Genomic DNA, 24605 nt, shown 5'->3' on the forward strand with positions numbered 1-24605 from the left:
GAGAAAATGGCTGCTTTGGAAGGTGGAATCTGTGACATTGTATCCTGCTGAGGTCCCCACCCTCTCCAGCTCCACCCCCCAAATCTCCCAGAATTTCCCAACCTGGAGCTGACAATCCTACTCCCCATGCGTGCTGATCCCCAGCAGCCAGTATGGAGCTGGAGTCCTCACTGGAGCAAAACCTGCTTCTGTTGGGAAGTCTTCACAGCCAGCACTGAAGCCACCATCGGCATGGTCAGAGAGAAGAAGATGGTGGAGATTGAGGGTGAGCATATCAAGGTGAAGCTAGGGAGCAAGCTTTTCCCCACTTGCTCATAGGCCAGGTAAGAGCCTTGGAAGGGCCAGATCTGGCCAATCTGGAAGGGCCAGATTGAAATGATTGTGAAATGATACAGTACTTAATGCTTGTTGGAAATTTTGTCCAAAAGAATAATAGTTTCTCACCCTATCGGCAGAGGACATAGAGACAGACAAAGAAGGTTGGACGCATAGAAGCAGATCCTCATAAGAACCAAGCAGTCCCCATTGTTGGATGACCAGAATGAATCATCGTTGATGTAGGTAAAATCAAAGTTCACAATCTTCAGGTCCTTCTGGAGGTACATCTCATTCAGTTTATTTAATGTTCGTGCAAAGGCATATTTAGATGCACAGCTGTAAGCTTCCCAGCTGTAGACTTTCTTGAAATGCATATCAAACCATGGATTATCCTTTAAAGATAACGAGGAGAAAATAATCATTAATTGTATTACAGCACTGAAAAGCTGTATTGTGCTATACACAGCCAGCTGGTAGCCTTTGGCTCATTGTTGTAGATTCATAAAGAATTTATTAAGCCAAAACAGATTTTGGATATATTTCCAAAGCTTGAGCTGTTGCCATGCCAGTCCTTGACAAGAGAGAAATATACACTTATAGAAGTCAGCAGTATTTTTGCTGATGTAGACATTTTGGCTCCTTAAATAGTTATAATGTGCTCCTAAAATGTACTATGCTAATAACACTCTGGGGGAAAATGTAGTTAAGTTGTTATCTTTTTAGGACAGCACCTGCTGCTGATAATTATTTTCTATTTTTCTGAAATCTCATTAATCATGCCAACAGAACCTGGTTACTGTTTACTACCTATATTACCACAACTAGAAGCAGAATAACACTGGACTGGACTTGCAACAGAGGTCTAATAGGATCAGGCTCTAACCATACAATACGGATAGAAAGATCTGTGTGTGCGATGATTAGGCCCAGTTGACACAAACCCAGAAGATGCTCTGAACTCGCGGTGGATTCCTATCATGCTGCGCTCGGACATGAGATAGAGCAGTAGCCTGTATGCTTTTTCTTGGGGCCAGATGAATTTTCATCGCAAGTGCAGAGCCATCATCATCTTTCTACTCTCATCATTGCACAGTGAAATGGATTGATAGAAGAAACAACTAGCTGAAGGGGTGGTGGGAGCACTACATTGCTTTTTAGTCACACTTGCTATTTTAGAGGATGTAACCTTTCCAGACTCTACTCTTTGGAGTATTAAGGATCAATGTTGGTATCATCACCATCACATCTGGCTGAGTCAAAATAGCTGACACTTTAAAAACACACATACACACTTAGGTCTAGAATTGCATGTTGTTCCCTAGATTTCCCTAGATTTCTGCAATCTTAGGGTAAAGATAATTGTCCGAGGGGCGCCAACCCCGCGCCCTTGGTCTGGGCCCCCCCCCACCCCCGCCGGCAGCCCTGCGCCCGCTGGCACCTACCTGAAGCCTGGAGCGGGCGCCGGGAGTCGCTCCGCCAGAAGCGGCGGGGGCGGCGGGGAGGAGGGCACCCGCCAACCCGTCGGGCCACCGCTCGGCCGCGAGGGGAGGCAGAACGGCCCGCCCGAGCTGACGGCCGCGGCCGCCATTGCAGGCCCGCCCGAGGCCGGACGCCAGAGGCCGGAAGGCAGGGCCAGGCGGGATGAGACGGAGGCCGCGGCGCCCGGGGAGGAGGCCGCTGAGGGAGGAGTGCCGGGACCGGGCAGCGAGGCCGGCGCCGCAGGCCAGGCAGACAGCCCACGGCCAGACGACCACGCTGTCGCTGCAAGCCAGCCCAGCCTACAACCACCAGAAGGCACCAGGAGGGGGCGGGAGCGGTGGGTTGATGGACAGCCAGCTCGTCCATCTCCCTGAGCCGGTGCTGAGCCAGGGGCGGGTCCAGGAGGAAGACAGGCGGGAGCAGGGATGGGAGAGCGAATGGGGCCAGGCCAGCTGGGGCGGGCGGATGTGGCCGCACCTAGCGCAGGTGGTGGGGATGGCTCTAGGGGCGGGGACCGGATGGGAAGGGTGGAGGTGGCACTAACAAGGGGAGGTATTTATGGAAGGGAAGCCCAGAGGCAGAGGAGGATTGCTCACAACTGCGTTTGCAGTAGCGAGACCAACCAGTCCTGAAGTGAAGGAGTGTGCTGGGACAGGTGGAGCCAAGTGCTGGCTGGCCAGGCCAGACCAGACGGAGGCCGCCTGGCTGACGCCTACTGAGGACCCCTCCTCCTCCCCCTCCCCCTCTTGACGCCCTGGCAAGGGCCAAGCCGGCCCCCCCTGAGCCCTAGCCCCAGCATGGACCCGCCGAGGGAGCCCCCTGCCGCTCCGCCCTCCGACCCGCCGCCAGGGGGCGCCCTCCCACCTGACAAAGTGGTGGAGAATGCAGGCACGGATCCCGCTGTGAGATGGCCCCGCCCCCACTTGCCCACCCCCGCAGGGTGGACACGAGCACGCAGCTACCTACGGCCAGCAACCCTCCATCCGCCAACCCCGCCCGACCCGGCCAGCCCGCGGGTCGACCACCTGGAACCCATGGACCAAGCCGCCGCCGCCGCTGCCGGCACGCCGCTGGGGCCCGCCAATCCCCCAGCGATGGACCTGGGACAGCTAGGCCAATGGATGGCCGAACAGCAGATGCGGCTCCTGAGAGACCTGACGGCGCAGCAACAAGAGTCCCAAGCCACCCTCCTACGGGGGCTGGCGCAGGCCCTAGGCAGTGCCCCGGCGGGGCCCCCGCTCGGTCCTGGACGAGGGGTCCCTTTCCAGTTGACGAAGTTGGGTGAGGCGGACGAAATTGACGCCTACCTGGAGGCCTTCGAACGGACGGCCGAAGCAGCCCAGTGGCCCAGAGATCAGTGGGCCTTCATCCTCGGGCCCTACCTGACTGGCGAGGCCCAGGCGGCCTTATGGGCCCTGCCCAAGGAGGAGAGCGCCGACTACCGTCTGCTGAAGGCGGCCATCCTCGACCGCTATGAGGTGACCCCGGACTCCTATCGCCTCAAGTTCCGGACCATCACGTATAAGAAGGCCGAGCGACCCCGAGCCCTGGTCAATGCGCTGCGGGATGCCGCCTATCGCTGGCTACGGCCCACCACGGAGGGGGAAAAGGGCATTGCGGACCAGGTCGTGCTAGAACAGCTGCTAAATATCCTCCCGCCCAAGGCCCGCCAGTGGGTGGCCTGCAGCCGCCCCGCAAGCCTGAAGGAGGCCTCAGCGCTCCTCGAGAATTTTGCGGCCGCAGCGGATCCCCGGGAGCCGCCAAAGGACCTCGGAGGGAGCGGACGACCCAGCAACCAGGCCCCCCGCCCGACGGAGACACCCCGCCCTGGGAGGGCCAGGTCAGGCGCCCGGGAGGGAACCAGCGGCCTTGGCCGGTCACACCCGCTCATCCCGTCCCGAGAGGGAGCGTGGGGTCGCCTACCCCCAGGCCCCAGCCGAGATGCAGTGCCGAAGGGGACCCGCAAGGGCAAAGACCGTGGCCCCTGCTACAAGTGCGGGCAGAGGGGTCATTATATTCGCGACTGCCCGTTAATGGAATGTGATGCGGGCTGGGAGGAGGCGTTCCCCGCCATGGCCCAGGCAAGCCGGGCCCCCCCCGCTCTTGACCCTCGTGGAGGTAGCCGGCCGGCGCCTCTCCGCCTTCCTAGACAGCGGCAGCTCCATGTCCATGATACGCACCCGACTGCTCCCCGCAGGATTACCCGTTGTCCGCACAGCCACGGTGGCTTGCTTCCATGGCCACTCAGAGACCTACCCGGTGGTCCGCGTGCCCCTCTCATGCCGAGGACAGACCTGGGAGGTCGAGTTGGCCCGGGTTCCGGCCCTCCCGTACCCAGTGCTGCTGGGCCGTGACGCCCCAGAATTCCACCACCACCTGCAGGCCACCCGCGGTCCAGAAGAAGCCCTCCCGGCACGAGAGGTCGCCCCGGGCCCAGCACCCCCGCCCGGGCCGGATCTCCCCCACTGGCCAACCGACCCAAGGTTCATCGCCCGCCAAGCAGAGGACCCGACCCGTGAGAAACTCCGGGATTCCAGGGCGGTAAGTGAGGGGATCGTGAGAGACTCTAGGCGGGCGGGGAGGCTGCCGCGGATAATCCAGGAAGGGGGCGTGTGGTACCGCATTACGACGGAACGGGGGAAGGAAGCCTGACAGCTACTAATCCCCCAGGAGTATCGGGAAACTGTCCTCCTCCACAGGCACGATCACAGTTGGGCCGGGCCCCAGGGCCCCAGCAACACACTGGCGTGAGTCCTGAGCCGTTTCTTCTGGCCCGGAGTGGACCAGGATGTCAAAAAGCACTGCCAGACCTGCGAGACCTGCCAGCGGACTTCCGGGCGGCCGCCCCCACGGGCACCCCTGGCACCCCTACCGGTGATCCGCACGCCCTTCGAGAGGGTGGCCATGGACTTTGTGGGGCCCCTGCCCAAGACGGCCCGAGGGCACCAGTTCATCCTGGTCCTCATGGACTACGCCACCCGCTACCCCCGAGGCCATCCCACTACGAACCATGCAGGCGCCGGGGGTAGCCCGTGCCCTCATCCACTTCTTTGCCCAGGTAGGCTTGCCTCGCGAGCTCCTCACCGACTGCGGGACCCCCTTCACTGCCACCGTCACCCGCCAACTGTGTCGGACCATGGGGATACGACAGATCTTTTCATCAATTTACCACCCCCAGACTGATGGCCTAGTGGAGAGATTTAACCAAACCTTGAAGCAGATGCTCCGGAAGCTCGCCCACGACCGACCCGCCCAGTGGGACCTGTTCGTGGACCCCCTCCTTTTTGCCGTAAGGGAGTCCCCCCAGGCGTCGACGGGGTTCTCCCCCTTTGAGCTGTTGTATGGACGCAACCCCCGGGAAATCCTAAAGGTGATGGAGGAGCGATGGTCCCCAGCAGCCCCCGAGGCCGGGCAGCCGGCACCAGAATACGTCCGCGACCTCCAAGAACGCCTCGGAGCCGCCCGGGCGTTGGCCGGGCAGAATTTGGAGAAGGCCCAGGCCACCCAGAAAACCCGTTACGACCGGGGAACCCGTCTCCGGACGCTCCAGCAAGGTGACCAGGTCTTGGTCAACCACCGCATCTTTGGCCCCACGAAGTCGGGGGACCCTTGGCAGGGGCCCTTTCGGGTCAGCCGGGTGTTGGGGTCGCACTCGTACGAAGTCCAGTGTGGCCCGACCGCCCGACAAGTCAAGCGTCTGCATATCAATGACCTGAAAGCGTGGCAAGGACGGACAGCCAGGGAATGCCAGCTGGCCGAGGATCGCTTGGAACCAACAGAGGGAGAACTCCCCTGGACGTCACGACAACCCGAGGAGGTCACCCCGGGGATAGATGCTGGCTTGAGTCCCCAACAGCGGGAGCAGCTCCAGAACCTCCTAAGCAGCCTTCCTTGCTTCTTCTCGAGCCGGCCCGGGCGTACCCATCTCACGGAACATGCCATCCCCACGGCGCCAGGACAAGTCGCTCGGGCCACTTGGAGGCCGCTCCCCCGGAAACAATGGGACGCCGTAGCCCGAGAAGTGGAGGAGATGCTGCGCCTGGGGGTGATCCGGCCCTCGACCAGCGAGTGGCGGAGCCCCATCGTGCTGGTCCCCAAGCCGGACAGCTCGGTGCGTTTCTGTGTTGACTACCGGGAGGTCAACCACATGGCCAAGTTCGATGCCTACCCGATGCCCAGGGCAGAGGTCCTGATCGACCAGCTAGGCACAGCTCGGTACCTCTCGGCCCTGGACCTCACCAAAGGGTATTGGCAGGTCCCCATGGCCCCTGACGACCAGGAAAAGACCGCATTCGCCACACCCCAGGGCCTGTTCGAGTTCCAGGTCATGCCGTTTGGACTTCACGGGGCGGCGGCAACTTTCCAGCGGTTGGTGGACCGAGCCTTAGCCCAATGCCAGGGGTTCGCCACCGCTTACATAGATGATATCCTTATCTACAGTCCGGATTGGCCGTCTCATCTCCGACACCTGCAGATGGTACTCCGGGCCCTCCGGGATGCCGGCCTCAAAGCCAACCCGTCCAAAAGTCGTCTCGGCTTCCAGGAGCTTAAGTATCTCGGGTTTCTCGTGGGCCGTGGACAGCTGCGGCCCCTCCCCGACAAGGTAGCCTCCTTGGAGGCCTGCCCCCGTCCCCAGACGAAGAAGCAACTGTGGGGCTTCTTGGGCCTTGCCGGGTATTATAGCAAATTCATCCCGCGCTACGCCAGCCGGGCCAGCCCTTTAACAGACTGTCTGTGGAAAGACCAGCCCAATCGGATCTCGTGGACGCCCCTCTGTCAGCAGGCCTTCGAGGACCTCAAGACCGCCCTGTCAGGCGCACCCGTCCTCCGCAACCCCGATTTCAACAAGCCGTTCATATTACAGACGGACGCATCAGACACTGGCCTTGGGGCAGGAACACCCCATCCTTTTCATTAGCCAGAAATTACAACCCTCCGAGAAGAAGTACGCCGTCGTGGAGAAGGAAGCCCTAGCAGTCAAATGGGCCATCGGGGCCCTCCAGTACTACCTAGTTAACAACCCCTTCACCCTCGTGACAGACCACGCCCCCCTTCTGTGGATGTCCCGGCTGAAGGACCATAACGCCAGGGTCTTACGTTGGTACCTCTCTCTTCTCCCCTTCAGCTTTACGACCCGCCACCGACCAGGCCGCCTGCACGCCAACGCCGACTTCCTTTCCCGGATGTTCGCCAGCGACCCCAAGGACGACGCAGAGCAAAGGGGGGGTGTGTCCGAGGGGCGCCAACCCCGCGCCCTCGGTCTGGGCCCTCCCCACCCCCGCCAGCAGCCCTGCGCCCACTGGCACCTACCTGAAGCCCGGAGCGGGCGCCGGGAGTCGCTCCGCCAGAAGCGACGGGGCCGGCGGGGAGGAGGGCACCCGCCAACCCGTCGGGCCGCCGCGAGGGGAGGCAGAACGGCCCGCCCGAGCTGACGGCCGCGGCCGCCATTGCAGGCCCGCCCGCGGAGGGCCCGAGGCCGGACGCCAGAGGCCGGAAGGCAGGGCCAGGCGGGATGAGACGGAGGCCGCGGCGCCCGGGGAGGAGGCCGCTGAGGGAGGAGCGCCGGGACCGGGCAGCGAGGCCGTCGCCGCAGGCCAGGCAGACAGCCCACGGCCAGACGCCCACGCCGTCGCTGCAAGCCAGCCCAGCCTACAACCCCCAGAAGGCAACGGGAGGGGGCGGGAGCGGTGGGTTGACGGACAGCCAGCTCATCCATCTCCCTGAGCCGGTGCTGAGCCAGGGGCGGGTCCAGGAGGAAGACAGGCGGGAGCAGGGATGGGAGAGCGAATGGGGCCAGGCCAGCTGGGGCGGGCGGATGTGGCCGCACCTAGCGCAGGTGGTGGGGATGGCTCTAGGGACCAGCCAGTCCTGAAGTGAAGGAGTGTGCTGGGACAGGTGGAGCCAAGTGCTGGCTGGCCAGGCCAGACCAGACGGAGGCCGCCTGGCTGAGGCCTACTGAGGACCCCTCCTCCTCCCCCTCCCCCTCTTGACGCCCTGGCAAGGGCCAAGCCGGGCCCCCCTGAGCCCTAGCCCCAGCACGGACCCGCCGAGGGAGCCCCCTGCCGCTCTGCCCTCCGACCCGCCGCCAGGGGGCGCCCTCCCGCCTGACAATAATCATAACATTCTTAATAGATCTAGAGGAGTTAGCCATGTTAGTCTGTAGTTGCAAAATAGTAAAGAGTCCAGTAGCACCTTTAAGACTAATCAGCTTTATTGTAGCATAAACTTTTGAGAACATCTGACAAAGAGAGCTGTGGTTCTCGAAAGCTTATGCTACAGTAATGTTGGTTAGTCCTAAATGTGCTACTAGACTCTTTACTATTCTTAATAGAAGCTCCATGGGTTTACCCGAGGAATTTGATCATCGATTGAAGACACTGGAATAGTTTAGTTCACTATCCTTGCAGAGTATTGCATTCACCTTGTCATTCTGGCATTCTCAAATCAGGTCATCTCCTAACTCCTCTGTTTTTTCCCTCCCCTCCACTGTTTGCTCTGTCAGGAAAAGGAGGGGGGCAGGGCCCTTTTCAAGGCTGTTTTGGCCTTTGAGGGAGGACTCAGTGGGGCCAGGCCCAGAAGCAACCAGTAGGTGACTTGATATTACATGACTTCCATGACTCACCCAGGCCAGGCTGCTGGCTGCTGTTCAAGCTGAAAGGATTTATTGAAATTTTTTTAGATCCCTACAGGTTTCGCTTTATGCTTCATTGGGGGATTATCTATGGAGTATTTCATCAGGTGAAACATGAAATACTCCATAGAAGATCCCCTGATGAAGCATAAAATGTGTAGGGATCTAAAAACCTTTAATAAATCCTTTCACTTTGCATCTGGTTCTACTTCTTTCTTTCGCTCTCTTTCTTGTGCAGCCATTGTTTCTCCTGTTTGCAACTGTTCAACAGCAGCCAACCACTACACTACACTGGCTTGTGGGGGGGGGGGCACAAGCCAGTGTAGTGTAGTGGTTGGTAGGATGTGGGAGACAGTCACAGACTGTCAGCCTAACCTACCTTTCAGGGTTGTTGTGTGGATACTGTGGAGGCAAGGCAAGCTGCTTTGGGTCCCCATTGTGGAGAAAGGCCGTATGTAAATGAAGAAAATTAAGAAATGTAGGTGATTGTGGGAGGGGCAAATAGAATATGGTTAATGGCATGGAGGCTGCCAGGAGGAGAGAAAATGTGGGGAAGGGGATAACAGGGAAAAGTGAAGTACTCCCCGCAAGTCCTTACATGTTTCCCACCAGGCAACTGTGTCTGGCCCAGCCGGCACCACAGAACTGAGCCATAGGGGGGGAGAGTGAAGATGAAGACGGGGGAGGGTGCAAACAAAGGTGAATAAAAGGGGGGGGGGAGGAAGCAGGAAAAGGAGGAGAGGCTATGGGGGCCAGGGAAGGGAAACAGGACATGGTGAGGGAGGGGAAAATGAGATACTCCTGCAAGTCCTTTCGGGTCCCCACCTGTAACACTCCTATTTTCTTGTTAGAATGCCCAGTTTGTTCATAGAAGTCATTTTGTTCTAAGCAGCTGTATTAGCATGGTCTCTGGAGACTGAGTATGTGTGTGTGTGTCGTCTGTATCTAAGCTTTATGGAGTCCAGAGCAACCGTAAAAGGATTTTTTTGACAGGCACTTTCCCCTCTGTGTCCTAGACTGTACATTTAGCAACCATAGTACAGAGAAATATTGAGCCTGAAATCCTACAATGCCATTTTAACATAATAACTTCTTACATTAGTTCTGTGCTCGAACAACTGCATCACAAACTGAAGACCAACTGTGTCTTATAAATAAAATGCAGCACTTACAGCATCAGCTTCTTTTCCATCAATCATCTCCAGGTCATCAAGAAACCATTTTTCAGAGATTTCATACTTCTCATCAAGGCCTATTCTAAAATGTTTCACCATAGATATTTGTACTTCTTCACCTTTGGTCACTGCAGGAGAAAAACAAGAAAACTGAAAATGGATTCTTTATTAAAAACATGATATGACAACTGGTGTGCAGAAGGTTTTGCAACTTGTTGTGCTTGGTGACTTTTAGCAAACTGTATTCTGTATATCTGTGATTTTTATTAACAAAAAGTATAAGCAGCAATACATAATGTAAATAGCTTTTTAAAAGATGGTAAAAAGTGAATGGTTAATTGAGAGCCCGCCTTGAGTCTTTTTTGGAGAAAAACAAATTAAATAAATGGTTAGTATTTTTTTAAATAAAAACAAGCAAATTTACTGGAGAGATTTTACTTGGAACATAGTTAAATACATATAAGTTTTGGTCTTGTTTAGCCTCTCCCCTTCCTGGACATTGTCATAATCTTTCCATTTATACTATTAAAAACTGCAAAGAAGAATTAGAACTGTTGCACCCATATTATTGATTTCTTTATTAACAAAATGTATTGAATGATTTATAAAGAAGGTTTTTAAAGATTTATAAAGAGCCAGGATACTTTATTATTTGGGAGACAGGAAAGGAATGGGTGGCAAACATGCATAAGAAACTGTTACATTACATTCAGGGGTGGAGAAGGAGGATAAAGAATGCGCACATAGAAACTATGATGAGATTGGTACCATGGCTGTGGTGGAGAAAAAGATGCAATCAAAGATTTCTGGGCTTTAACGTACTCTAAAACTTCTGCAGTCCCAAAAAGTCAAACTGAACTGATTTTTGTGGATGGAATGAGATATGCTGTTGCAGTTATTTAACTGTCTATATCCTGCTTTCCTCCCCAATGAGAACCCAAAGCTGCATACAACCTTGTCCCCTTCTCTATTTCATCCTCACAACAACCTTGTGAGGAAGGTTAGGTTGAGAGAGGGTGACTGACTCATGGTCACCCAGCAAACTTCCAGATCCCCCAGGATGCTGCAGATCCTATTCTCATACTCTAAGCACCAGGCAACACTAGTTTGAAGAAATGTTTCTTAACATGGCAAATTTTGGGTACAACTGTATGAAAGATATGTCCTGTTCTAAAAAGCTTGCTGTGCACATTCCAGTTATTGGGTATGCACCCCCAGAATTTCCTGTTTCCTTTTCCTCCCCCTTCAGCTCCCTGCATTCCAACAGCTCCTCTAACAATTGGGAACTCTTTATTAAGCAGTTGAAGGGATTGCTTTTTGAAAATGGGGGAGAGCTGGTTGCAGAAGTTGTGCTATGGAATCTGTTCATCATGAAGCCTTTGGGATCATAACCAACACCAAGAAGACATTTCCTAATTAGCTACCCTCTTCCTTTTCATCATTAAATTATGGGACAATATGGGCCATTTCCACACACGTTGAATAATGCACTTTCAATGCACTTTCGCAATCCTTTTGAAGTGGATTTTTTGTTCCACACATGGAAAATCAGTTTCAAATGTTCACTAAAGAGTATTGAAAGTGGATTATCCAACGTGTGTGGAAGCAGCCATTGTGTGCTGATTTCAGCTAAGTGCAAACACAAGAGAACAATTTGTTGGAAAAAAACCATGCAGTCTTCAGTTCTGGCATAGCGTATTAATTTCAATGCAATGTGAAAATGTAATATAATGAAATTTTGGTTCAGTCATACATTTGAGTTTGAGGGTGCTAAAGCTTTTGTAAAGTGATTTTCTTCCTATGCATGTTATCAGACAGTGTGCTATCGTAGTTTAATAGTTTATCTGTTGCACTTATGGATTATATTTTCCATGCTATATTTTTGACTAACCTGCAATTTTTCTTTTGAATTAGTACAGAATTGCTAATATTGAACATGCATACCCACTAAACTTTTGCAAGTGCGTATATTACTGCCTAAACTCAAGCATAAATGGAGCTATCCAGCATGCTGACTGAAGCTTATGGGCAGGTACACTGGTAAGAAGATGAGTGTTTTTATTGGGGCACACTTCATGGGCTGTCTTCTGAGACATACAACAAGCTGAAGGGATATAGATTTTAATTACTTTCAAGTAAATTTATTTAATAGTGAACCAATTGACATTTGGAGCAAGGCTATTCTTTTTACATGTGTTTAAAGAGCAACAAGCAGAATTCTGAAGGAACTGGGGACCTTTTTTTTTGGGATGGGGTCCTAATTCATGGTCTAAACTCCTGATTAAATGATTTTCTGGAACAGCCCAAAGGGTCATCTAGTCTCGTACCTTAGGATTTTCCATCAGTGGACTCGAATTTTACTGCCTCCCCCTTCCCACTGCAGCCTAGTCATCTCTATGAAATGCTAGCTCAAAGGGGACTTTACCATGCGCAGAAAAGACTTAGGAGCTAATTTACTTAGTGAGCACATGGTTATGTTCACTGGCCCCACTTTGATGCATTCTTTCTAATCTGTGTACAGAACCTGCCCTTGCACGATTTTGTGCATGCATAGATTTTGCCATGTGATCAGAAACTGTATTTTATGTGCTCTGAACAGAACCCTGTTGCATGGACTTAATGCAGCTGTGGTGAAGCCAGTAGTCATGAGCTCCCCTACACATTTCTACACAGACAAGCACGTGAACTAAGCTATAGACCTTAGAGCCAAACTAAAAGTGACGTCTTACACAGGTTGGACACTAGTCGGCTTCCCTCAAGTTTTGATGGGAAATGTAGGCATCCTGGTCTTGCAGCTGTAATGGAGAGCCAAGCTGTAAAACCAGGGCGCCTACATTTCCCATCAAAACTTGAGGGAAGCCGACTACTGTCCAACCTGTGTAAGACATCACTTGTAGTTTGGCTCTCAGTGACCCAAGGCAATCTAATTTACTCGGATTTTACCCATTTTAGACTTAATACAGCAAAAAGTACAACTAACCATGCAATGCTAAGAAGAGTTATACCCTTCTAAACCATCAATGGACTTAGATCTGCTTAGGATTGGATTGATTTGGGGGGCCTTACACCCTCCCCAAAATACATTTATTTTAAGGTAAATTTCATTCATTTCAGTGGGACGGATGTTTAGATTAATAGGAGATTTTTTTATTATTTAATGAGCCTACAAAGAGGTATCAATCTGTTTTTGTCTACATACATATCCTTGATCATAGGCATATATTTGTGTTTCAACAATTAAATATTTTCAAGCCAGCATTATTTACAACAATCCTCAATCTGCATTATGAATTTTAGGGGGATATTAAAATGAAGAATATTTACAGAGTGAAAATTGTTCTTATTAATATTATATTATGCACATTATTTTAATGTTCAAAGAGCTGGTTTTTGTCTGCTGTGAAGAATTTTCCTTTGTACACATAGCTATTGGGGAAATGTTACTTTGATGGTGTTATGAAATATGTATTGATCAGAGTTACACAACACGAGCATTGGAAATCAGTTTTGAGCAAACACTGGGTAATGTCCTATTGGACAATATAATTAGTGCAGTCTTTTCTTCCTGTTTTATTTATTTTTAAGTTGGTATTTATAAGACTGCCCTGACCTGGATGCCCAGGCAAGCCCAATCTTGTCAGCTCTTGAAAGCAAAGCAAGGTCAGACTTGATTAGTAATTGGATGTCCAACCAATAATAATAATAATAATAACAACATTCGATTTATATACCACCCTTCAGGACAACTGAAGGACAACTCAGAGTGGTTTACAAAGTGTGATTATTATCCCCACAACAATCACCTTGTGAGGTGGATTGGGCTGAGAGAACTCTGAGAGAACTGTGACTGACCCAAGGTCACCCAGCTGGCTTCAAGCGGAGGAGTGGGGGATCAAACCTGGTTCTCCAGATTAGTGTCTTGCCACTCTTAACCACTACACCAAACTGGCTCTGCAACCAGGGTTGCAGAGGCAGGCAATGGCAACCCCCCTCTGTTAGTCTCTTGCCTTGAAAACCCCACCAGGGGTAGTTGTAAGTCAGCTATGTCTTGAGGGCAGGATTTCATTTCATTCACCCTGACCTGGATAAGCCCTGGTAAGCCTAATTTATCAGGGAAGCTAAGCAGGGTTGGCCTTGGTTAGTAATCTAATGGGAGACCTCCAACAAAGACTGCAGTTGCAGAGGCAGGCAATGGCAAACCACCTCTGTAAGTCTCTTACTACATCTGTTGGAGGTGGTTGCAGGGTGGGCCTTGGAATACCCCAGGTTGATGGTGCTGGGGGATTTCAACGTCCATGTAAATGATGCCACCTCTATACAGGCTGCGGACCTGGTGTCAGCCATGGCAACACTGGAACTCTCCCAGTTTGTATAGGCACCCACACATGAAGTGGACCACACGCTGGATTAGATCTTCGGGATGCCCTCCTATGCAGATGCTGTTGTCCATAATTTATACTTCATATATTTGTTCTGGGAAGAACTGCTGTACAGAATGCCAAATTTAAACTATGTGCTGCCTCTTTATATGAAATTTTTATATCTACATAGTTGTAATTTTAATGATTAGATGTAGAGCTTTTAAAGATTTTAGTGATATTTAATATGTTGAATTGTTGTTATCCGTCCTGAGCCCACTGATGCGGTGAGGGCGGAATATAAATGTAATAAATTAAATTAAAATTAAATTAAATTCTCCAAATGACAGCCTTTCAAATATTTAAAGAGAGCAATCATGTCCCCCCTCGATCTCCTTTTCTTATGTGGGTGTTTTAAAAGTAAAATCCCGAAGGCTAGTCTGAGCATTTTCCTTGATCCTAGTCACCACTTGAAAGGTAGAAATTTCAGTTCATTGGGGTTCACTTCTGCTTAGAACAGGGGTGTACAACTTTTTTAAAAATCCCAATAGTATACACAAATTACCCTAACCTGGAGAATCCATGCAAGTATGATGTTGTCAGATGTTGGAAACTAAGCAAGAAACTAAGTAATTGGATGGGAGACCTCCAAGGAAGACCAGGGTTGCAGAGGCAGGCAATGGCAAACCACCTCTGTTAGTCTCTTGCCTTAAAAAAACCAGAAAGAGTTGCCATAAGTCAGTTATGACTTGATGGCATTTTCCACCACCACCATGTGCAAATTACACCACCACCATGTGCAAATTACCTGTTGAAAGCAAACTCCATAAGACAAGAATACTTTGTATTGTTAAAGGAAAATTGAGTGACAATGCTGCCTTGATACCGTAACACTCCCCAATCCAATTTTAATTTTAAACAATTTAAAAGGCCATCCTTATACTGTTTACGGGGCTGTTTAAGATATGATCTTCCTTTTGACATGATTTTGGAACAAAAACTGATTTTGAAATGATTTTGGAACAAAAGAATATTACATAATACAACCATGCTGTCAAGTATATTGATTGAAATTTAATCCCCTTTGAAATTTAATGGTAGTATTGATGCCAGGTGACATACTTAGTAAAGCAATTTGAAGAATGTAAATAGCCATTTGGATTTCAGCAATATAGGCAGGTTCTGAAATTACTAGTGAACGTCCCACTTTTTGCTTAAGCACCAGTCACTTTTGCTCAACAAGCAAACACCAGGTGTAAATGAGAAGTGTGCAGACATTAAAGGAAAGAAGAGTGATGAACTAATAGCCTCTTTTAAGCCTACAAAACAACAAAAACACAACCAAATACATGAGTGAGCTGGGCCAGGAACAACAAATGAAGTTTTTTTAGGAGCAGACATCCCTAAACATGGGCCGTTTCCACACGGCTTACCTTATTCTGCAAAATAGCGAAATCTCGCGAGAAGACGCTGTTATCGCGCGAGAAGACGCAATAACAGTGTCTTCTCGTGAGATTTCGCTCTTTTGCAGAATAAGGTAAGCTGTGTGGAAACGGCCATGGCTAGGAATTTCATGTAATTAGTTACAGATCTACAGTAAAATGCACAGATTTTTTTCCAGCCACCTGTTTTTACACAGCTCTGTCCTCTATCACTGTTTAAGGAGAAAGCCATCTTTTTACACACCCTTTTGGTTTTACATTTTATTTGGAAATACCTAGCAAGACAGAATTGGTACTTCTTTAATTACATATCCTCACCAAGATTTTGTCACATTGAGGCACCTGTTTTAAACTATAGAGCATTGTGAAATAATGCAATTGAAATGATCAATGTCTTTATATCCTTGGATATAGTATAGGGTGTTTTATGTCTGTGCCATGATTTAACATGTTGTTGAGTTAGGAGAACAGAAAAAAATGTTTTTCTTATGAAGAAGAAAATCTCTTTTCATAAGACATTTTGCATACTCAAATACCCAGACAAATGCACACAGATATTCTCCCAAAGTACTTCCAATTATTCTCTCTGCAGCATTATCAAAATGACTTGATTTTTGGTAACATATAGGGATAAATTACTGTGAAGTGTTTTATTTCTGTTCTTGAACCTCAAAATATAAGGGACCAAACAGTGTATTAAACATCTAAACAAGTGTGCAGCCTTATTGAAATCAGAAGCAAAAGCAAAAAAAAAAAACCCAACAAATTCTGCAGTTATTACCAGAAATGTAATGCCTACAGTGCAAACAAAACCCACAGACTAACAGTTCCAGGAAATTACTTTGTCTGAGTGTATTACATACTGCAGCAAACAAAATGCACCTGATCTATTTAAACAAATCTATATAACTTTCTGTTTCTTTGAAATTTGCGTCTTAAGGGGGAAATAATTATTAACTCCATATAGTTAACTATAGTTCCCACCAATTTGAAAATACAAGGAAACTATAAATTCTGTTAAGTTTAGCTGTGGACAGCACTTTGTAAAACTGATAAGTTAACTCTGAGCTCACTGGCCTGAAAATAAATCCCACTGAACACATTACCAATTGCTTCCATAGAAATATATTTCATTGTGCAGGCAACAGTCAAGAACTGGCTGCCTCCCTATATCTCACATAGTGGGATGCAATGAATAAACATTTCCAATAAATATAAGTTTTGCAGATGGAGGGGAATGGAGTATTTAACCTTAAAAAGATTTATAGCCAAATCTCAATCACTTGATTTTGGAAATTTATTTACTCCAGTGGATCTTGCTTCCAAGTAAATATATTGCTGACTTTTTAACTTATAAATAAATTCCAGTTGAAAATCATACAGGATCACAGCTTCTACCTGTGTACAGACCCTACCAATAAGAGTTAAAACTTATATAAAATGCTTTAAAACACATCACAAACATTATTTCAGTCCTTTGTTTCAATGACTTTATAAGGTAGGTCAGTATTAGCATCTCCCCATCACAGAATAGTAGAATTGGTCAGTTTCTGACCAATGTGAACTCTGAACAAGTACTTCCTGACTCCCAACTTGCAGAATGGACACTGGATCTTGGAACTAGTTAGCCCTCCCCTTTAGACCTGTGCTATTTACCTGAGGCACAAAGGTAGAAGCGGTCCTGGCCTGAGCATTCAACTTCAATGAAGTCATACAAGCTCTGCCCGAGGCATTTGAACAGCTTCTTGTTAAGGTCCTCCTTTACCAACGATGACATTGCCTTGTCTTCTGTCAAGGCCAATGCTGCTTGATTTTCTTCCTTCTTGGGTCCCCCCCAGGAATTAGTTATTTGACTCCGTCACACAGTGATCAGACGACAGTCCTCAGCTTTGAATTTTTCCACTTGCTGGTCAGAGGAGAAGGAGCAACCCTATTCAACATCCAGCCAAACAAAAAAACCTTAGCTGTTTTTCCATCATTTGCCAGGGTGGCAAGAGATTCCTTCCTGTGGGTCTTATCAGCCCCCCAACTATCACAGTGCAGAGGCATCTTTAATACCAAAGCAGCAAGAAAGCTCCGTTCGCACTAACTCATTTTGATTCCATTATCCCAGTCAGTTAACAGCTGCCTGGAGATATTGATTGGGATGATCCTTCCATTAAGGATATTATCACTGGCACAAGAGGAGACAGGAGCAGGCGCTACATCTCCTCACCCGCCCCCATCTGCAGCACTGCCGCTGTTCCCAAACACTTAACTTTCCCCACAAGTCCACGTGCATCACTTGAGGAGCGCAGAAGAACCAGCCAGCACTTGCTCTAAAATCACCTGCCAGTTCAGAAAGAACTTCAGCACTAAATCCAGATATTTGTTCTCTGATATAGGGCAGGAGTAGGGGAATACAAGCCATCATGGAGCTATAGTGTTGAGGACAGCCAATATTTCCCTATGTGTAACCCTTTTCCTGCTAAAATTTTATACCCACATTGTACCTGGGGTTCAAAGCATTTTATATAAATTAATCTAGTTTACCTTCCCACCAAAGCAGAAAACGAGTCATTTCCTCAAACATTTTCTGAACCACTTATCTTTTATCTGCAATCTTAATGATTCATTTCCTCCACATTTCTATATTTTTGCATCTTACATTTAACAAACTTGTCTGTTTCAAGAGGAATAGCAGCAAGTCCTTGTGCGGGGGGAGGGGGATGGAAATGGCTAGAAGTGCTAGATTGGCACGCTACCCTAAGCTGGCCATCTGAGCCTAGCAAGTACAATTTGGAAAGAGCATCTGCATACATACACTATTGATTTCGAATAATATCTTTCATTCATCTTGCTCATTAGTAGGACTGCTTTTATTTCTTCTGATTTGTCTCCTCCCACCCACATGCACTTGGAGATCCTTAGCAACACACAGCCACTTAAGGCTATTTTCATAAGTGATGGTTAAATCAGCTCTGCACTTCCCGTACCTGTAATTCAAATGTAAAATGTATATTGGCTAGAATGCATGTTCCATTTTAAAGTAGTTGTCTTCCACTTTCTATTCTGCATTAATAACATTAACACATGCACAGGAAACTCAAATACACTTTTAGGCATCTTTGAGCACAATTACTAGTTAGTCCCATTGGACTCAAGGCCACTCTGTGACTAAATAACTCTATCACACAGTTGTATGTACATATGTATGTATTAGATGTTTTAAATACATGTTTAAGCTTTTTAATATTATTCTAAATGATTATTAAGTTCTGTAATTTGAAAATGTAAAACAGCTGATAGGAAAGAACTGCTATTATATGACTGGTATGTGGATTTCTGGTCTTTTCGTGTGCATCGGACCCCATTTATATTCTTTTACTTTCAAAGTGCCTTTTTTGTCCTCACACAGTAAACCTGTGAATATGCTCAGAAATCTGATTTTTAAACTGGTAGACAGCCGTTCAGGTAAGTGGGTACACATTTGCATTTCAGGCAGCATGTTCTTTTTTTGGGTTAATTTGTGTACAAATAGGCTTTTCCCAAGATCATGAATATTTCAAATTTAAAAGACTGACATAAATGATAAATAGAAGTATATTACTGCATTCTCTCTTAATCACCACATACTTAACTGTAATTAATAGTTTGAGAAGTTTCCCTTTCTTTGGGTCCCTGGTGTTAGAGAATTCGAACCAGGATTCCTCCCAAATTTAAATGCAGCAACAAGGAGCTGTAAAAAGGGTAGCTGTTTTAGTCTAAGATCAAGAAGGGTAGCGGTGTTTGTCTGTAGCAGTAGAAAAGAGCATGAGTCCAGTAGCACCTATAAGACTAACAAAATTTGTGGTAGGGGATGAGTTTTCATGAGTCACAGAAGTGAGCTCACTTCTGTGACTCGCTTTTGTGAATCACAGGTCATTTCTTCAGATACCTGAAGAAAGGACCTGTGACTCACAAAAGCTCATATCCTACCACAAATTTTGTTAGCCTTATAGGTGCTATCAGATTCTTGCTCTTTTCTACTGTGTTAGTCTGTTATTGCAAAAAAAAACATTTAAAAGCCCAGTAGCACTTTCAAGACTTAACCACATTTATTTCAATATGAGGTTTGGTGAGTCACTGCTTACTTTGTCAGATATGCGAAAATCAAATTGGGAATCCTGCTGAAATGGAAGGTTGAGGACCTTGTTGGGTTAGGGTTAGAGATCTCCTGGAATTACAACTCATCTCCAGGCCGTAGAGATCAGTTCCGCTGGAGAAAATAGCTGCTGGGGGGGGGGGACTCTGTGGCATTATACCACGCTGAGGTCCCTCCCCAAACCCTGCCTTGTCCAGGCTTCACCCCCCTCCCCCCGCAAGTCTCCAGGAACTTCCCAATCTGGAGCTGGCAACTCTTAAGTTACAGAACTTTAAGGGGGGGGAGGATGGGCAGCCTTTCCTATATTTAATTTTTTCCCCTGCCCTTCCTTCGGTGCGATAGATCTAAATAGGTAGCCCTGTTTGTCTGTAGCAATAGAAAAGAGTAAGAGTCCAGCAGTGCCTATAAGACTAACAAAATTGATGGTAGGGTATGAGCTTTCATGAGACACAGCTTACTTCTTCAGATACCAGAGGTGGCTTGCTCTACCACTAATTTTGTGAGTCTTAGAGGTGCTACTGGACTCTTTCTTTTTTATATTCCTTCTGGGAGTTTAGGGTGGTGTATTTCCCCTGTTCTGCTCAGTTCCCTGCAGAGCCCAGTTCAGATTATGACTGAAGTATGTGTGGAGAAAGGGTGTCAGCCTCCCCTCCCAATTTTCTGACAGAAGGGAGGCAATATTCAGCCTCTTGCCAAACCCGTTATTGTGGGTTTCCACACTGGGCAAATCAGTGCATGTTTGGGGCTGCTGTGGGGATTTGAACTTAGCCCGACAGTTCCTTTAGCAGGTACCCCATGTCACTCCATGTTCTGGCCCTTGTTTATCCTGAGGAGGGAAAAGAAAACAGCTCCTCTCCTGCCTTATAGTTTTGGCTTTGCCACCACATGAACCAGCGGGCCAAGGATGAACTGTCACAAGGCTGCCGTTGCTAGAGATTTGAGTTATGGAGGCTGCTAAGAACGCTGAGGTAAACCTTTGGGCAGCCTTCAGGCCTCGCCTTGCCTGAGGTCACGGAACTCTCCATCCTCCCCATCCACGACGGTCACTCATCTCTGCGGGCTGATCCTGAAAAGCAAAAGATAATGCAGCCTCCATAGTCACAAGCCTGAAGGTCAAATTTTTGGGACATACTAAAACTAAGTACAGCGATTGCCCATAGACAATACATGATTGCCCATAGAGAATGCATGATTGCCAATAGGGAATAATGAAGTGTAAGATTGCCAGTAGGGAATAATGAAGTGCAAGATTACCAATAGGGAATAATGGAGAATTTTCTTGCCCATAGAGAATAATGGAAATCGTGCTTGCCCATAGGGAATAATGGTGTCATGGCCCAGTCGTAGAGTGAGGTCTCCTCTGGAGGAGCCTCTGGAGGAGAGGAGCCAGGACTCCTCAGGAGAAGAAGAGTTCTGTGTAGCCAGCCCTAGCCCTGACTCAGCAGAAGCCGGCAATCAGGAGCAGCAGCTGCTGGCTGATCAAAGCTCACAGCCAGCAGCTGAGACACCAGCACCCTCTAGCCCCAATACCACAGGGGAAGCTCAGCCAGGAACTTCCACAGGGGAAGCTCAGTCAGGGACTGCCAGCACCACAGGGGAAGCCCAGCCACGTTGCCCATGCCTGCTTTTGGACCTGACACTATCGGTAACTGACCTTGGACTGCGCCTGACCTTGCTCTTGGACTCTGGACTCACTCCTGGCGTTATCTCGTGCTCTGACCACCGGTTTGACCTGGCTTTCGCTCTTGGAACTCCCCTTATACTTTGGCATTAAGGCTTGGACTTGAGCCACCCTGCTTGGACTAGCCCAGCCCATGACAGATTGCTTCCACCCAAACTTCCCGGCATGGACGCGGCAACGCCCACCCCGGGGAGCCTGGCAATGCTGCAGAACCAGGTACAGCAACTAACTCAAGCACTGGTGGCGCTGCAGCAGCAGATTGCTACTCTCCTTGTTGCCCCTGCTGCACCTCAGCCTGTTAAAGGGGCAGGCAGCAAGATGGGCAACACCCTTGTTACTGGCCAAATCCCCTTTGCTGGGGGATTTTCCAAACTTTGTGGCTCACATCACCGCCGCCTTCACTAACCCCCTGAAAGCCATCAAAGCTAACCAGAGAATCTGCTCCCTCACCCAGGGGGATGGGACCATAGCCCAATATACCACAGAATTTCGGTTACTGGCGCAGGACTTGGACTGGAATGAAGCAGCCCTGGTCGACCAGTACCTGGAAAGACTGTCTGACGAAGTGTTGGATGAAGTGGCCTGATCCGAACGACCAGGAGAACTGCAAGCGCTCATTCTCCTATGTCTCTGCATTGATGGATGACTGGAGAGCCGGAGACAAGCGCATGCGCTAAGGCCTTCACCCCGGTCCTTGCCTGAAAAGATGGCTGAACCCACGCCAGTGGGGGTGTCTTGCAACCACTTGCCCCCAGAGGAAAAGGAGAGGCTCCGCACCCATAACCTCTGCTGGTATTGTGGTGCGGTGGGCCATTATGCCGATGGCTGCCCTGCCAAAAGAAGGACTCTAGCCATAAGCCTGGAGCAGGCACACCCTAAACAACTTGTGGAAGCAGCCAATGCCTCCGGTGACCTCCCCGAACCATTCCTTGTGCCAGTAAAGTTGTGCCTGCCTGATGGACGTTGGCTATTTGTCCTCTGTGTTCTGTGGATCTTGCCTGTGCCTGCTTTTGGACCTGACACTATTAGTAACTGACCTTGGACTGTGCCTGACCTTGCTCTTGGACTCTGGACTCACTCCTGGCATTATCTCATGCTCTGACCACCGGTTTGACCTGGCTTTCACTCTTGGAACTCCCCTTAGACTTTGGCATTAAGGCTTGGACTTGAGCCACCCTGCTTGGGCTAGCCCAGCCCATGACAAATGGGGACAGCGATTGCCCATAGGGAATAATGGAAAGCACGCTTACCCATAGGGAATAATGGGAACAGTGATTGCCCATAGGGAATAATAGGAACAACAATTGCCCATAGGAACTATTGGGAACAGTGATTGCCCATAGGGAATAAAGGAAACCATGCTTGCCCATAGGGAATAATGCAGACAGCGATTGCCCATAGGGAATAATGGAGACAGCGATTGCTCATAGGGAATAATGGAAAGCATGCTTGCTCATAGGGAATAATGAAAACAGCAATTGTTAGAATCATAGAGTTGGAAGGGGTCTTACAAACCATCTAGTCCAACCCCCTGCCTTGTGCAGGATCAGCCTAAAGCATCTCTGACACATATTGATCCAGCCTCTTCTTGAAAACTGCCAGTGAGGGGGAGCTCACCATCTCCCTAGGCAGCTGATTCCACTTTTGAACTACTCTGACCATGAAAAAGTTTTTCCTAATAAACTTTGTGCATGTAATTTAAGCCCATTGCTTCGGGTCCTATCCTCTGCTGCCAACTGGAACAGCTCCTTGCCCTCCTCCAAATGACAGCCTTTCAAATATTTAAAGAGAACAATCATGTCCCCCCTCAACCTCCTCTTCTCCAAACTAAACATTCCCAAGGACCTCAGCCTTTCCTTGTAGGGCTCAGTCTCCAGACCCCTGATCATCCTTGTCGCTCTCCTCTGCACCCTCTCGATTTTGTCCACATCCTTTTTGAAGTGAGGCCTCCAGAACTGCACACAATACTCCAGGTGTGGCCTGACCAAGGCTACTGCCTTGGGGCTATGACCTCCTGCGATTTCGACGCTATGGCCCTTTTGATACAACCCAAGATTGAATTAGCCTTTTTTGCCACCGCATCGCACTGGGCCACTGACTGCTCATATTTAGTTTACAGTCCACTCTTACCCCAAGATCCCTTTCACATATACTACTGCCCAGAAGTGTATCCCGCATCCAGTATTTGTGCTTCCCATTTTTGTGGCCCAGATGTAATACTGTGCACTTGTCTTTGTTGAAACCCAGAAGTTGCATCATCCTTGGGCCCTTTGCTGTGGATCTTGGCCCCCTTCCCCTTTCCTTCTTGCTCCAATAAAGTTTGGATCCTATTCAGAGGCAGTATCTCTATTCTCTTTGACTTGCCCATATCCCCTCTTCCTTGATTCTGCTGCCAGGGAAGACATTTGTCCTGTATTTTATAATCTGGTTCTTTCACCCCCTTCTTTTTCAGTCCTGTTTGGCTTGGTACATTTTTCACGTGAGTAGCTTTCCTCCCAGACTCCCCTCTGCTCCATAGTAAAGTGTCCAGTAGCACCTTTAAGACTAACCAACTTCATTGTAGCATAAGCTTTCGAGAGCCACAGCTCTCTTCATCAGATGCATCTGACGAAGAGAGCTGTGGCTCTCAAAAGCTTATGCTACAATGAAGTTGGTTAGTCTTAAAGGTGCTACTGGACTATACTATTTTGCTACTATGGCTAACTCCTCTGGACCCTCTGCTCCAGCCTCCTTTGGCTCAATATCAATAAAATACCAGTGTTTTCAAATTCTGGAAAACAGAGAAAGGAAGAAGAGAGAATTTAAATTGAAAGTCTCTGTAATGAAATGTGACTTATGTTTACAAGTATAATGTATAAAACATTCTTTAAAAACATGCTTAAAATACAGTTTAAAAATTAATTCTCAGATATTTATAAGGTTGTGGTTATAAGCTTCTACAAACTGGTTTATGTGGTAGCCAAATGTTTGTATGTTTGTAGATTGCAATTTTTTTTCTAAAAAGGCGCTCTCAAAAATTTTATGCAAGTCAGCTCACAAAATACATTTTTGGCTCACAGCACTGCACATCTTAGAGGGAACATTGGGGCCCACCCAATATCCACTCGCGACCCACCAGTGGGCCACGACCCATACTTTGGGAAACAGCGCCATAGGGAATAATAGAAACCATGCTTGTTCATAGGGAATAATGACAGTGAATGCCCATAGGGAATAATGAAAAGCATGCTTATTCATAGGGAATAATAAGGACAGCAAATCTCCATAGGAAATAATGGAAAGCATGCTTGTTCCTAGGGAATAATAAGGAAAGCGATTGCTCATAGAGAATAATGGAAATCATACTTGACTACAGGGAATAATGCAGACACTGATTTCCCATAGGGAATAATGGGGAC

General features: G+C 48.5%; 1 protein-coding gene across 1 annotated transcript; it reads right to left on the minus strand.

Moving 5' to 3' along the window:
• Nucleotides 1-440: 440 nt before the first annotated feature.
• Nucleotides 441-17180, minus strand: EXOC1L (exocyst complex component 1 like). The gene is made up of 3 exons (XM_054989702.1): nucleotides 17060-17180; nucleotides 9601-9731; nucleotides 441-710 (listed from the first exon to the last, which is right to left on the minus strand). The coding sequence occupies exons 1-3, from the start codon at nucleotides 17178-17180 to the stop codon at nucleotides 441-443; spliced, it is 522 nt and encodes a 173-aa protein (XP_054845677.1).
• Between the last annotated feature and the right edge of the window lie 7425 nt (nucleotides 17181-24605).

Source organism: Eublepharis macularius, chromosome 10 (genome assembly GCF_028583425.1).
Source record: "Eublepharis macularius isolate TG4126 chromosome 10, MPM_Emac_v1.0, whole genome shotgun sequence".
NCBI lineage: Eukaryota > Metazoa > Chordata > Lepidosauria > Squamata > Eublepharidae > Eublepharis > Eublepharis macularius.

Bases quoted from the DNA above. Each gene is read 5' to 3' on its own strand.
- EXOC1L (XM_054989702.1), bottom strand. From the start codon at position 17,180: ATGTCATCGTTGGTAAAGGAGGACCTTAACAAGAAGCTGTTCAAATGC. The intron at 9,732-17,059 runs GTAAATAGCACA...TTTCTCCTGCAG, and splicing joins CTTCTACCTTTGTGCCTCAG to TGACCAAAGGTGAAGAAGTA. The intron at 711-9,600 runs GTAAGTGCTGCA...TTATCTTTAAAG, and splicing joins ATGGAAAAGAAGCTGATGCT to GATAATCCATGGTTTGATAT.